At 37.0% G+C, this 14354-nt stretch overlaps 1 protein-coding gene across 2 annotated transcripts in view; it reads right to left on the bottom strand.

Moving 5' to 3' along the window:
* SPOPL (speckle type BTB/POZ protein like) overlaps nucleotides 1-14354 on the bottom strand; it is a 32967-nt gene continuing 18613 nt past the window's right edge. The window contains exons 5-11 of one of the 2 annotated variants that reach the window (XM_021548628.4): nucleotides 13590-13717; nucleotides 9395-9572; nucleotides 9245-9300; nucleotides 7558-7680; nucleotides 6345-6487; nucleotides 6207-6260; nucleotides 1-4191 (exon numbers count right to left, since the gene is read on the bottom strand). In XM_021548628.4, coding sequence (XP_021404303.3) covers nucleotides 4047-4191; nucleotides 6207-6260; nucleotides 6345-6487; nucleotides 7558-7680; nucleotides 9245-9300; nucleotides 9395-9572; nucleotides 13590-13717 — 827 coding nt within the window. In that variant the 3' untranslated portion in view covers nucleotides 1-4046. Of the gene's footprint in view, nucleotides 4192-6101; nucleotides 6261-6344; nucleotides 6488-7557; nucleotides 7681-9244; nucleotides 9301-9394; nucleotides 9573-13589; nucleotides 13718-14354 lie in introns of both variants that reach the window. The other variant, XR_014956672.1, reaches the window with a different exon arrangement.

Genomic DNA, 14354 nt, shown 5'->3' on the forward strand with positions numbered 1-14354 from the left:
TATAAGTAACAACTTTATTGTAACTTGATGTGCTGAAACGCAAAAATATTTTCAGCAACAAGGTACAAAAAGTATTTCACCATTAACATCAGCTGATAAAAAAAGGCTGGATGGTTTGATACGACTGTTTACATATCTGAATTCTTTATATCATTTTCACCCCAAAACAGGTCCAAGTCATTTCACTGGTTTAACTTCTAAAATAGGACTCATTGATCTTAAGCCTTCAAAAACCAGGTTACAAATACAGTGAAGTTCCTTGCAAAACACTTGAAATAGTGAATTCCCTTTACAAACATAGTCCATTTACTGTAAGCAGAAGCCAAGATATGAGACTAAGTGTCTTGGCTAGCTAAGGAGCTAAGCTCTGCACTAAATACACTATTGACAACAGACAGAGGACAGGTAACATTCCATTTGTCAATTAAAAAAAAAAAAAAAAGCAATTAAGCTTAGGAATTTTAGGAATTTTAATCAACTGTAAAATTCAACAAAATTCGACAACATTTCAGGTAGCAGTACCTCACATTTGCAATTCACTGCCTTCTGTGAAACACAGTTTCAAACACTGCACATGGCTTTTATCCTCCCAAAGGAGAAGCCCTGCTGTGAGGATTTAAAAGGAACACAATCTCCGTGTAGGTCCTCTACTGATCTCCTGTGCAAAGGTGAATTTTATACTAAATACTCAATGTGTAGAAAAACATCAGAACTAGAGTAACCTTGTGTCCATGATTATCATGTTTTGACATACACTTATCTTGTAACAGCAAATATTATCACAGTTTCACAAAAATATACCATTACTCAACTTGTATCTGTAATACATATTCCACTTGTTCATGTAGTTTGTACCTGGGTGAAATTGAATTTAGGAAGCAAGAATCAACATGCAACAGAGGTCAAATGCAACTTGAACTTTTCCATCTCAATTGTGTACCAAAGAGTATTCTTCTTCACCTTTAAAAATACGTTTTACAAAGATCTTGCACCCTGTTAAATCATCCCTTCATTGCAACAGTTTCCTAAAAAGGCACAATGTGTTCATACTTCTGCATGCAGTAAATGGACTAGGAAATAAGGATTATTTATTGAAGCAACTTCCACCCAAAGCATCTCCCTAGGAGAGGTTTGAATGGAGAAAAAAAAAATATATATATAATACATAATAGCATTTTAACAGCAAATTGAGTCCTTATTTTTAGAAAGTCACCCTTGACAAAAAACACCACACAGTCACACACACACGCACGCACACACACACACACAGGACACATGCAGGGTTCTCCCCAGAAAAGCACAGAAGTGGTGGTTCACATCTATCTGAGAGAGTAGTGTTGGCAAGCCAAAACGTGGCACCTTCATACGGCATATTCCTAACCTGGAGGGAAAACCCCCAGGACTTCAGCCTGGGAAAACCTGACCACTGATTATTCCTGATCTGCTGCACTTCCAACTGAGGCTTTAAGGGCAAGTTCTTGAGATGTGGGGAATGAAACCGAGCTACTGAATCCAAAGGGGAAGGTTGGAATGATCAGTGTCCCGTTCCAGTGACAACACTGCATGTGGGTAATTAAAGAGGTGAATAATTAGTGCACTCACTTAAGAATACAGCAACTGCTTTGCCTTTTTCTCAAGATCTGTCAGAACTTGAAAACATAAATAAATAAAGTCCAATTTAACCAGATGGGATCAGCAGAGGGCTCTTTCCTGGCTTGAGATGGGGACACTCTGTGGTGCAGATGATATCACAGCACAGTGTCTGACTTTTTTTGGTACAAAGTGTGCTATTAGGCTTTAAAAAATAATAATTCTAGAAATCCTTACACTTTCCATCTGATTACTGTCTGTTGTTACTTTAGAACAGGTTGACCTGGGCAATCATTACAGCATTAAATATTCAAGTCACTTTGCACGTGAGCGCTGTGAGTTTTACAGTGATGAGGATGAGGAGCTGTAGTCCCAGCACATCACACAGTGCAGCAAAAACATGGTTTTGGAATAAACACCTTCCCCTCCTGTTGTGGAGAATGCTTATGAGACCTTATCTTAGATAAATATTTAAAAATGGATAAACCTCTGTAAATATATAATTTGATGCCTTGTGTATTATTAAAATTTCTGATTTTACACTTTAGCCATCATGAAGATTTAGCTAGAGGGTAAGAAAAAGTTCATGTTTAGAGGTTTTAGTCTTCAAAATTGGACTGGGCATTTTCTTCCAATTTACCTTTGTAAGTGGTTTACTAGATGTCAACATATAAAATTATATATTCTTTCCTGTAAAAATTTTATTCAGAGCAAGTCAGATGAATCTCAATGAAATGAGGATGGAGAAACAATCTGAAATTCTTCCTCTCTCTTCCCTACATGACTTTTTTTAATAGGCAAACTCAAACCCTTACGCAAAGATGTTTATAAATTAGGTGAGATCTCCTCCCATTCCCCACTGTAAAACCAAAATCTTCCCCCCAAAAAAAAGAAATACAGCATATTATCACTATTACAGTAAACTCAATGCAATAACTCAGGGAACATTTAGAGTGTGCACTACTGCAGACTTTTCCTCCCAATTGTAAACAAAGCTATCAAACACTGAGGATGTTGATATTAAAGCTAAGGTTCATATAGTAAAGAACTGGCCCATGACAAGCAGTTTACAAATGTTTCATCCTTTTCACATTATGCAGAATTTCAATACCATCCACATTATGCAGAATTTCAATACCATCCACAATGCTAGTACAATAACTGAAATGCAAGACTGAGCAAGTCTCTGCTTGCAGATACCATCTGACATTTCAGGGAACTACTCCTGGATGTGTGCACAGCCTCCCCAGGTTGTTTGTGGGAGCCATGCACGTACGCCAAGATGGGAAAAATCCCCTCAAAGTTTTTACCATTCACATGCCTTTTTCAAATAAGCGAAAATATTCTGTTACTTAAATATGAAAGCTCGCAATAGCCACCTTCAATTGAGTCTTAAAAAGACATGCCTTTCTTTTCTAACAAAACTAAATCCCATGTGGCTGTGGGCATCTTAAAATGTATCTAAAAAGTTAAGCCACAATTACCTGTACCTCATTAATTCATCAAAAGCAAAATATATATGTACCACACAACATACAAAAGTTACACATTAAAAGTGCATATTCAAAATCCATTTGGCCCATTTCCTCAATTTGCATTTGGTCATTCTATGCATCCTTGACTTTTCTATGCAGCCATACACTGGGATATATTTATTCCATATACAACACTATTCCTTTTCACATTGATCTCTTTTACCTCTCGTTCAGTTCTGCATTAAATGTAAACTAATAATGGACCATAAAGAAACACAAGCCAAAGGTTTATTCTGTGTTTCTCTTCACCGCTTGGACAGCTTTGACACACACACACAATAAGCATTACAAACTGTAATGAAAATACATTTTTGGGCCAAACCATTGCATATTTGCCCCCACAATGAAAAATAAATTATGTTCAAAGCAGTATATTGCCATAAATAGCCTGTGAGCATTTGCTGAAGGTAAACAGGCTCTCCCTATATTTAGCACTTGCCTAGGGTACACGATGTGCCTCTGGTTCAAGTGTTTTTAATGAGAGCCAAAACCTTCCAGTTAGCACAGGACCAAACTATAATCCTTTTCTTTTTTCTTCTGAAAATAATGGAAGATCCCTTTCAAAAATTAATCTTCAGTTATCAACTTTACTGCATTATGGAGCTAGTGCAATCCTGCAGAGCCTAGTCAAAAAGACAAGGCACATTAAAAAATAATAATAAAAAAATCAAGATACATTAGACTATATGGACTAGAGAGTCATTGAAGATAATTTAAGGCCTTTCAGTGAATTAGAGTAATCAGTCTAATTTAAAGCTGAGGATTAAACCATAAATTATCCATCTGAAAAGCAAACAATAGGCTTTTTCAGCTTCTGTTCTGTGGACAAGGATAACAAAAACTCTTGTTATGGTTTGTGAAAACACCTCTGGACAAGGAGGAGTGGAGTCAGTCCAATCTCTCTAGAGTCCATGGAAGATTTCAGGACTGTTTTAGCCGTTTGCGTGGAATGCCAAACTGTGGACACTGTGCAGACGCCAGAGCGCGAAAGGCCTCGGCTACTAAGTGAGGGTGGGAGTGGATCATGGACTTCCAGCCTGCAGTTTCCATTATGTCTGTTGCTTGGCTGAAAACAGAAGCATTAACAACAGTCACACCATTTTACAAACCAAATGCACAGTGGAGAAGAGCAGGCAAGGCAGAAGTGCAGTCAAATATTGTGGGACAGACTGGATACCAGGGAGGGTGCCTACAGAGAGAAGCAACAATTTGCAATTTGGGTATAGAACTATAATCAGATGTGGGACAAAAGGTACTTGTTCTGCTCTACTCAGTACCAGCCAGACCTCAGCTAGAGGTGTCAGAATAACCACCTTGAAATTGCTCATGAGAAACAATAAAGAGGGAAACTAGAAGAAAATGAGGTATAGTGCAGAGACAAAAAGCAAGGGAAGACATGATAATCTCATTACATAAAAGGACATGCTCAATTTGGGGAGAGAGAAGGATGACAAGATGAATCAGCTGAAACTGCCTCAAAAATGATGTAGCTCATCTCCTAGAAAGAGCCATGAAGGCAGATTAGCTGGCAGGCTCCAGACCCCTTCACTGGGAGCCTGCAGTCTAAGTACCAGTGGAGCATATTGAGAATATTCACTTTTTTTAGTGCAGATGATGGGCCACATTCAAAATAGCTTTCAATGGCCACTGTTGATTTTTAACTAACACAAAAGCAACAACAGAGTTCAGCAAGTATCACACTGACAACCCAGGAGATAAAAAACTATGTATTTACTCAGTGTGTGTATTTACTTTTTGGTGAAATAATAGAAAAAAAGCAAAAAATTCACTTTGCACATGAAGAATATTATATTGGCTGGGTTGCATGTAACACTGACACAGGATAAATTTGTAATTTAGAACTAATATGCATCAATCCCAAGTTCCCATTGCTCTGCATTTTCAAAAGCTTATAGTGAACACCCTCATGCTGTTTCAGGAATATTATCAAGCATGAAGTTATCAGCTGACCTCTACACCACATGATCTCTAATCTTTGGGTAATTTCTAATGCAAATCTTTAATCTGCTACTGCAAGTCAGTGAAGGGAAGAGCCTTGAGAAACAATACTGAAGTTCAGACTCCCTGGTGCCCAGAGCCAGCAAATTAAGCCAGTCCCTCTCATATTATTTCCCTGAATTACTGTAGATGTTTCAGCTGGAGCAAAGATAACCAGCATGTTAACTAGCAAGACAGAAATCAGCTCAGGTACTTCCAAATCATTGAGAAGAAATGTATCAAGTAGTTACATAGTTATGATTCTGACTTATCTCTATTACTGGTATTTTACTATTTACCTTTAAACACCCACTTGTTTTCCACATCATGCTCAATCACTACGCCTGTGAAACCTTTTTTGTTTCAAGGAGAAGCAATAATTTGAACTAAGTGGTACAACACAGCCTTTAAGTTCTCTGGAGATTCTGATGGTAATAAATAAGTGCTCCACTGCCCTTACACTGTTGGAGCCTACCACCAGCTATTCTGCAGCTGGCTGTCTTCCACTCTGTGATTCACTTGAGCTGCTGCAATCAGTGCCAGGGCCTGAGCCACACAGCCTCAACCTATTTCCAGTGTAGGCAGGAGCCTCAGAGTCAGAGGGACCTGACTGACGAGTTGTGTGGCCACCAGAGCTCTTGTGCTGGCATGTGGGAAGGTGCACAAACAAGTCCCCAAAGGCAAAGACAGCAACTGCCCTCCTTTCTGTGGAAATACTGCAGGCTCAGACTGACCCAAGCAAGTCTCAAAACCACACTGGGACTATCACTCCTCCAGGCACAAACCTGGATACCCATGAGAATGGTTTTCTCTATAAAGGCTGCTTCCATCACCTCACAGCACTATGCCCCTGGGAGAGGGAATGAAACCAGCTATTGTTAGGATCTCACACTGGAGAGCAGCTAACATTCCCTGTCACTTAAGGGGAGAGTCACAATCATAACTGGGGTAGCATCTGCTGAATCCTGCTTTACTTACAGTCAGTGACAGGCCTCAGTAGTGTGGAAATGAAGCAACAGTTCTTAAGATCTGCAGTCTACTTAGCAGTGTTTGTACAGAACATCGTGGGGCAGGGAAACTTACTTGCTATTCCAGTTTTTCCCATCTTTACACCCAAGTTGTCTAAGAACACTGCACCTGCAAGAGAGAAGTGTGCTATTATTGAAAAAGTACACCAAACATAAACACAAATATATTTAGAGTCTCACAAGTATTACTTGCCTGTTAATAAAGTCTATTGCTTGTGCTTTTAGCTGTTCAGCGCTGTGCAAATCTGCGAGGATAAGAATGTCAGCAACATTTTCTACCGAGAGGTTACTACAGAGTGCTTCCTCACACATCACCTTCAGCCGTTCCAGTGCATACTGCAGAGAGAGAAAAACTGCACTAATCATTCCTCAAACTCATTATTCCTTCCCTCCTCATCTCTACGGTTCTTAACACACTTCCAGCCAGGCTTGGTGCCTCCCCAGTTTAACATCAAACTGCTGCCCCACAGGTACTGCACAGCACAATGGGCTGCACTGAACAGTTCTCAAATGTAACCCAGGCATCAGGCTTGGCAAAAACTAATTAGAGACCTTGCTGACAGTTTTTATCAAACAACAAAAATAACCCATTCAAAAGTTTTCATTTCAATTCTTCTTGGTAAGGGAGGAGGAGCAAGGAGCCAAATCAGCACTGAACAGGTTCACATCTCTAACTGCGGGGGAAGAAATGATACAATGGAGTTTTATCAGCTACATTGTTTAAAACAAATTTAACTTTATCCCCAATCCATCTCAGAATTTCCTAATTTCCCTCATACCTTTGATACAGCCTACAGGAAATTTGATGGGAAAAAAACTGCATTCCTATATTATATTTTGCATTAATAAACTGTGCTTTTTTGAAGGATGTCACATCTGAACAGGTTTTATTTTTATTTTCTGGTATTGCAGACAATCATATATATCAACCTTATAATACCCAACCTTATAAAATCAACCTTATAACAGTCTCTACATTTATCAATTATGTCCTAAATCAAGGCCAGCATGCAAAAAAATTCTTACTTGCTGAGCTGCTGTAAATCCCTTCATCTCAAAAATCACAATAGAAAAAAGTATTAGAAAGAGCAACAATTTTAAGAGTAGACAAGGTTCCAACAAAGAGATGAAAGATTATAACTACTCAATTTGTAAGGAAGATAATCCAATTTCTAAAAAAATTTATACTAAATAAATACCTGAAACACTTCTCTTTAAAAAAAGATTTATCAGACTTCTACTGCTAAAAAAGTTTCTGCTATCCTTCTTCATTTCTGATGAGAACTGCTTCTTCATGTTTTAAAAACGCAAAATATATATCAAACAATCTGAAAGTAAGATTTTTTTTTTAATCAGCATTCCCCAAGCAAACACCAGATTTGAGAAGTTTGGAGTCAATTACTTACTTTGTCTGCAGCTGCCAACAAATTGTCAGCCATTTTTTCAAGGTTTGGTGCTTTTCCTGTGTAAATGAATCTCATCATTTCTTTAAAAACTTCAGGGTCTACATCATTTATTTCTACACGATTCTGGTAAAGAAGAAGAATCAATAAAAGTCTTTGCAATTTAGCTACAATTTCAAAGTGAATATTAAATATCATCAGCATGCATGCTACAAGTTTTCATTCACCATCCACCATACAAAATCCTTACAAATTTAAGGTAACATTCAACAATGTTAAGGAGAAAGCAATCAAAAAAGCTCCTAAAACTTAGGCAGAAATCAGCTGGGAAAGTTCCAGCAATACAAAGTAATTGTAATTTTTTTCCTAGAAATGCATAACTCTGGACTCTATCACACAGACTGTACATAAAAATCAAGACAGTTTCAGGAATATTAAAAAATGCTTCTGAGATTCCAACACAAAGACAATGTGTTTGGAATATCAGAGGTCAGAGCAGCAGACAGAGCAAATTGAGCCATTCTTGGCTCAACTTAAACTTAGGTTTAAGTTTTGAGAATCCAAAAATCAAACACATTGAACTGACATCACACAGCTGAAAATTGCCATAATACAACAGTGGCATTGCAAGCTTGACCAACCCTATAACAGCATCCCCTATAAACAACTAATGAAGTGGGAAATGATGCCAAAGATGTAGAAGCAAACACCAGACTTTTGAAAGGAGTGTAAAAATCCCAGGCACAGGAGATGTGCATGGTCTGGTTTCCTATCAGTGTCCAGGAGGAGGGCTGCACAGGAGATCCACTGCTGATGAAGGCAAAGGCCTGGCATGGCACATTAATCAAGTTATGACATGTTTGGGCCTCTTTCAGTCCAGGAACCTAAATAAAATGCTCCCAATACTCCACTTCACCTGTGACAGTTTCCCAACTGGAGAGGTATTGGGAAGTAAAGTGACCCTCAGCTGTACCACAGCACCACATTCACCCAATGTGTTTGTGCACACAAGTGGCATCTTGCAGTTTTCAAAACCAAATTATGATCATCTATCATAACACTTCTGTGAGGTGATCAGTTCCTCACCTTTTAATGGATTCTGCCTATAACCAACCCACTTTTGATAATTCTTCAAGAAAGACACAAACAGCTCCTTGCTGTGGGAGACATCAAGTGCATAAAAGCAGAAGTCAGCACTTTGCTGATTAAGAAACCATCCATCCAAAACACTTACACAGGTCAAGTGCCTGCAGAAGCTGTGAATGAAAAGGTGTTCCACTGCCTGAGGGCTTAATTCCAGTCATAATCTACCTCTTGTTCCTTGGTTACCATAAAAAACACTTCAATACTCTACAGCAAAACCTTAGGCAAGTCAATCAGCCGATAGGAAGAGACAAACTGAGGCACAAAGGGGCAGAGATTACCAGGTCAATTACACCAGTAGCTAATGTTTAAAAAGATTATTACCTAGGGCAGATACAAGTACCTGAAAAAATCCAAATCATCCAGCACCTCTCCACTCTTTCTATACAAGTTCCCTCAGCACTCACCAGGGGAGGTTCAGGAACTGTCCTTCATGCACCATAAGAACCATCATCCTCCTCAATCTGCTCTGCCTCAAGTTTTCCACAATGTTTTCCTCTTTCACAAGGTACAAATATTGACATGCAACATTTTCAGTGAAACTTACCTTTTTGCTTTCCTCCATTTCATGTTCAAACATTGCATTAAAAACTGGAGATCGTGCTGTATCAAGAAAAGTAAATATTGAATATAATCAAATTTTAAACTTATAGTGATTTAAATTACAAAATAATAACAATACAAAAGTAGAAAGTACCTGCAAGGACAGATTTATGAGCTTTGAATTCTTGTCCTCCTACATAAAAACTGCAATCTGTAAATCTTGTTGTTTCCCAGAGATTCCCTAAATCTTCTGCTAGTCGACATTCAGGTACCTTCAAAGTGTTTGTATTAGACTGTCCTGATATATTTACTGAGTCTTGGACCACGCTTACCTAACAGAAAATCACAGCAAGACAACTCCTTCATAACTGAATGCCAACAATAATTAATTCACAGTACCTATTGCTAGAATTACAACAATTTCAAAGCAAAAAAAAAAAAAAAAAAAAAAAAAAAAAGTGAAGCTTCTGGCCTTAGGCCAGAACCAAAAACCAGTGCTTTACCATTTACTTTTAAGTAGCATAAAACAAATAGGGCTTACTTAGAGACTCTAATATTGTGCATTTATCCAACCAAAACAAAAAGAGAGAGCACAATACCACATGCCACCTGACAGACATGCCAATGTAAATAAGGACAGACACAGTTATTTGAAAACCAGTGGGAACAAAAAAAAGTTAATGCTATTTCAGAGTTAAATTAACTGTTCAACACTTCACCCATCTCAGTAAAATATACACAATATACAAATCTATACAGATCATTAGGATCACATGGTCACAGAAAAGTTTCAGAAGAACAATCTGTAGAATTTTTCAATAAGCTATCCCTTATTGTACTGACAGTTAAGTTTATACATAACCTGCAGTGTGATAATGCAAACTAAGTGCAAGTAACAGCTCCTTCATTATCTCATTTTACTTAGTCCAGATGAGGCAGGAACCACAAGTAATTGTTTTCCAAACAAGATTAAATGCCATTATTTTCAAAATACAAGGTGTAGTTGGTAATTTCAGTAATGAAATGCATTCTCACAAGATGTAACTTCTGTAAAGAACCAGTTAAGAAAAGTGAAATACGTGCATTTGAAGTGAATATTCTGCCATTATTCCCCAGGTTTAAGTCTTTCATACAGGAATTGAACAATACAGCAGCACTCCTTCCTGCTTTTTCTTCACATACTGTCCTTTAATCAGTGTGTTAGGAAAAGGGAAGAGCTAAAAAGGTTTTGCTTCTCTTGTCTGAGAGCACAGACCTGAGAATAAAACCTTTAAAATGAGCCATACTACAAGATCTTGATCACTCCATCTCCCAAATACAGAAAATTAGGATTAGATCTTAAGAGAAAATGCTGATACTGTTAGGATGAGGGCTTTGGTTGATTTCCAAAGGCATCTGGAATAAATCTGGCATAAAGCAAAAACAGTACAGCTCAGCTTCACAGAAAGTTGGAGCACTGCAAGCCAAACTCCAGACCAGAAGAGGAGGAGGATGATCCAATTATGACAGCAGCTTGGGGATTTGAATCACTGCCTAATTCCCTGTATCATCTCATACCCCTTTGTGAATACAAGAAATTCCTCTTTATCTTCCACCTCAAAAAAAAAGAAGAAACCCAGTGCACAGCAAAATTTCCCTTTCACAGTTAAGACTGCACATTTATAACATTGAAAAAAATCTATAGAGCTATTTCCCAGTTTTCACACACAGTGATTTCAGGAGATATACATACACACAAAGGAAGTTTTAGCTTAGCCAAGCTCATCTTCTGTTGCCAGAGGAGAGTTCTGCTTTTCCAGAGCCTTGACTCAAAGTTCATGGTCCCAGTTGTCCACATAGAATCCTCCTGTTAGCTACAGACAATGCCTAGGGAAAGTCATCTACACACCCTTTATGTGCACTTAAACTGATCTCTGACCTTCCAAACTTCTGGTTTAGAATGGTTTCTAATACATAATGAGAGTTGTGCCACACAACAATTTGGTACAGGTCATCTTTTTAAGATATAACCCAAGTAAAGTTTTAATTCCAATCTCCCCCACCCGAGTGACCTGGTGTGTATTGTCCTTTAAAGATTCTAAATACAAAGGATTACAGGGGTTTGATCTTTTATATCTCAGTACAACAGGCATACCATAAATCAAGTGCATCCTCTTATTATTTATAACTTATTTAAATAAAGCTGAAATATAATCAAGTTAATTCCGTATAACTATTGAAAACTTGCCAACTTGAACAAGGATTTTCTTTATTTTCAATCTGTGGTAATCTAATGGTTTATTTGACTACTAAGGCAGGTAAGAGATCTGTGAAAGCAGAGAACATTCTATGCCATTAGAAAATGTGCAAGGCTTCAGTACTTTCAGATTATATGGAAAGGGAGAATTCCATCAGAGATCAGTGTGCCCAAAAATCTGGGGCTGTATTTAATCATTAATAACTGCTGGCAGCACCAGAGTTCACAAAATATTAAACTTAACAGCCCTTTAGGTTCCATCCAAAGGCAAATCCAGCTGATCTTGAGAATCTCTGGCAACACAGAATTAATGTCTTTGCTGCCAAAGACAACCAAATAATCTTCCTGCAAGCCAACAGGAAGAAGGGCCGACCAACAGCCAGCAATCAAGAGACCTTCACTGAATACCTGCTACATCTGACAAGTTTTATCAAGGCAAGTGCAATATTTAAGAAGTGGCAAGTCAGTTTTCCAAACAGGAAACAAGTAGGAAGCCAAACATGGAAATTAGAGCCTAACAGTAAAGTTTTAAAAGGACAAAAACTTCAGGCTTGTCTATAGAAACAGGTCCTGCAAACAACACCTGTCATTTCTAAGGACAGCTGAAGACCTGGTATCACACATCCAAAGAAAGAAATTCTTAAAATATTTGGATTTTCAAGCTTTTCCTTCGCCCTGAAACAAGCCAAAAGTTATTTTAACATGTTCACTGTGAAAATGTTTTACTTCCTTCTACATTTATAACCAACACTTCACAAAAGCCACTCATATTAAAACAACAAGACATTTTGTAGGGAAACACAGCTAAATTCAGTGATTAGCATCGGAATTTAAATAACAGTATTTCTCTGTGGAAATTCAGTATTTCTTCTACTTATATTTTTTAAACAAACCTAATCTCTAAAATTAGAGTGATCTATTCCTAAACCAAATGCTACTTTTAGGAGCTCCTCATTTACATCAAAGTGCTCATTAGGAAGACAACTTAAAAAGAGAAAATACTCAAAAGTATCTTTACAGAACCATAAAACACTTGTTATATCTGCTTTTATCACTCAAATAATTGTATTCATAACAAATTTATCATGCAGCTAATTTAACTTGTCTAAGTGAAAATAAGATGCACTATATTTGCAGTATCTAGTCTCAAGGGCCACATTTCAATTATTCTTCCTACCCAGCATAATGACATATAATTAAATTGTAATCTTGCCAAGACAATTTTACACATTTCCTGTAAATACACAGATCAAAGCAAACTTATTAGCAGTTAGAGCATCTATCATCCTTCTAAGTCACTAATCACTTTATGGCAGCCCAGATAACCAGCCAATATATATTCAACATACACTCCACTTACACTGCTACTTTCTCTGCTTTCCATTTTTAACACCAAGTAAGCTTTTTACTGAAATTTAATATGAAAATTTAGGTTATGGACATAAATGATATTATAGAAGAAGGGACTCACAATACACCATGAAGTTAAATTTATACCACAGCTCTCAATGTTAATTTTCAGTATCAAGCACACCTTCTGCAAAATACTTGCATTCGCTCAGGAAACAAAATGTAACAATCAGTCAAAAAATCAAGTGTTTAATTTACTGGAAAGACCTGTTCATTGGTTAAAGCTATCAATTAGGCTATTAAAGGAATATATATTCTGACAATCAGTTGAGTTTTCTTTAATGTGAACCAGTGGATAAGCACTGGATAATGCTTATCCAGTGAAAACCAATCCTCTAACTCCAAATACAACTTCTTTAAATAAAGGTGACCTCAGTAAAACAGCATTGCTCTAGACAGCACACACCAGCCACCTCTGGCATAAATAATTCTACAGTCAATTCTGATGTGACTGTTGCAAATTCATAGAGAAGTCCAGCAGTTTACAAGTGATCAATTCAATATTCTACACATCAGTGTACAAGCACCAAAAAATAAAATAAAATAAAATAAAATGCAGACAAAGCAATGTATATTTTACCAAGTTTATAGTTTTTAGAAGACCATTTTAGGGTATGCTACTGTTTAAATCAACATAAATCTCTATTTATTAGAGCAGGAAACATTTAATTTAAAACTTTATTACTTAAAAATTAATACCCACCTCACAAAATAATGTAAGCTTGTCATCTGGTAGAAGACCATTAGCTTCATCTAGTAAAAAATCTCTTCGGATAAATTTCTTAAATCCCCAGTCCTTGCCTTGCACAAATCGATATGCTCTTTGGCTTTCTGATAAAAAATTGTGCACAAATAGAGCAAGTTAAAGGAAAATATTAACAAATAGCACCTAATTCCAAATCAAGACTAAGTGTTAATAAAAAAATTCATCAGTTTAACACATTTGGATCATGTATCACATTTCTAGAAAACACAGAATTGATTAAAACCTTTTTAATATTGCAATAGTGCTGTTTTATAAAACACTTGATAGAACTTGGTGGAGCACAATTTGTAATTTGAACCATATCCTCTCATTAGATGTCTCAGGCATCATCCAGCACAAGGAGTTTTTCAGTGAGTGTTAAAGAATGCCAATGTGTCAAAACAGGAATTGTTCAGAGGGAAGCACCATTACAATGAATTTGTCACCACAAACCCATCCTGACAACACTCTGCAGTTGTCATAACAATCTGGTTTGACTTCTTCCTGAAATGGAAAATCTTGTTTCACAAGTTGAAATTATTTTGAAATACAGTAAGAGCATTAAAATAGCAAATTGAAAGCTTTCAACTACTAAACTATCTTTTGGTCATAAAAGATATTAATTATATTTATCGTTTGGCTCTAGTTATAAGATTTATTTTTTTTTAATCCATCAGATTTGTTGCGACCGCACAACTTTTTTTTTTTTTTCTAAAGCTCACA

The sequence above is a fragment of the Lonchura striata genome, chromosome 7 (genome assembly GCF_050655825.1).
Source record: "Lonchura striata isolate lonStrDom1 chromosome 7, ASM5065582v1, whole genome shotgun sequence".
Taxonomy (NCBI): domain Eukaryota; kingdom Metazoa; phylum Chordata; class Aves; order Passeriformes; family Estrildidae; genus Lonchura; species Lonchura striata.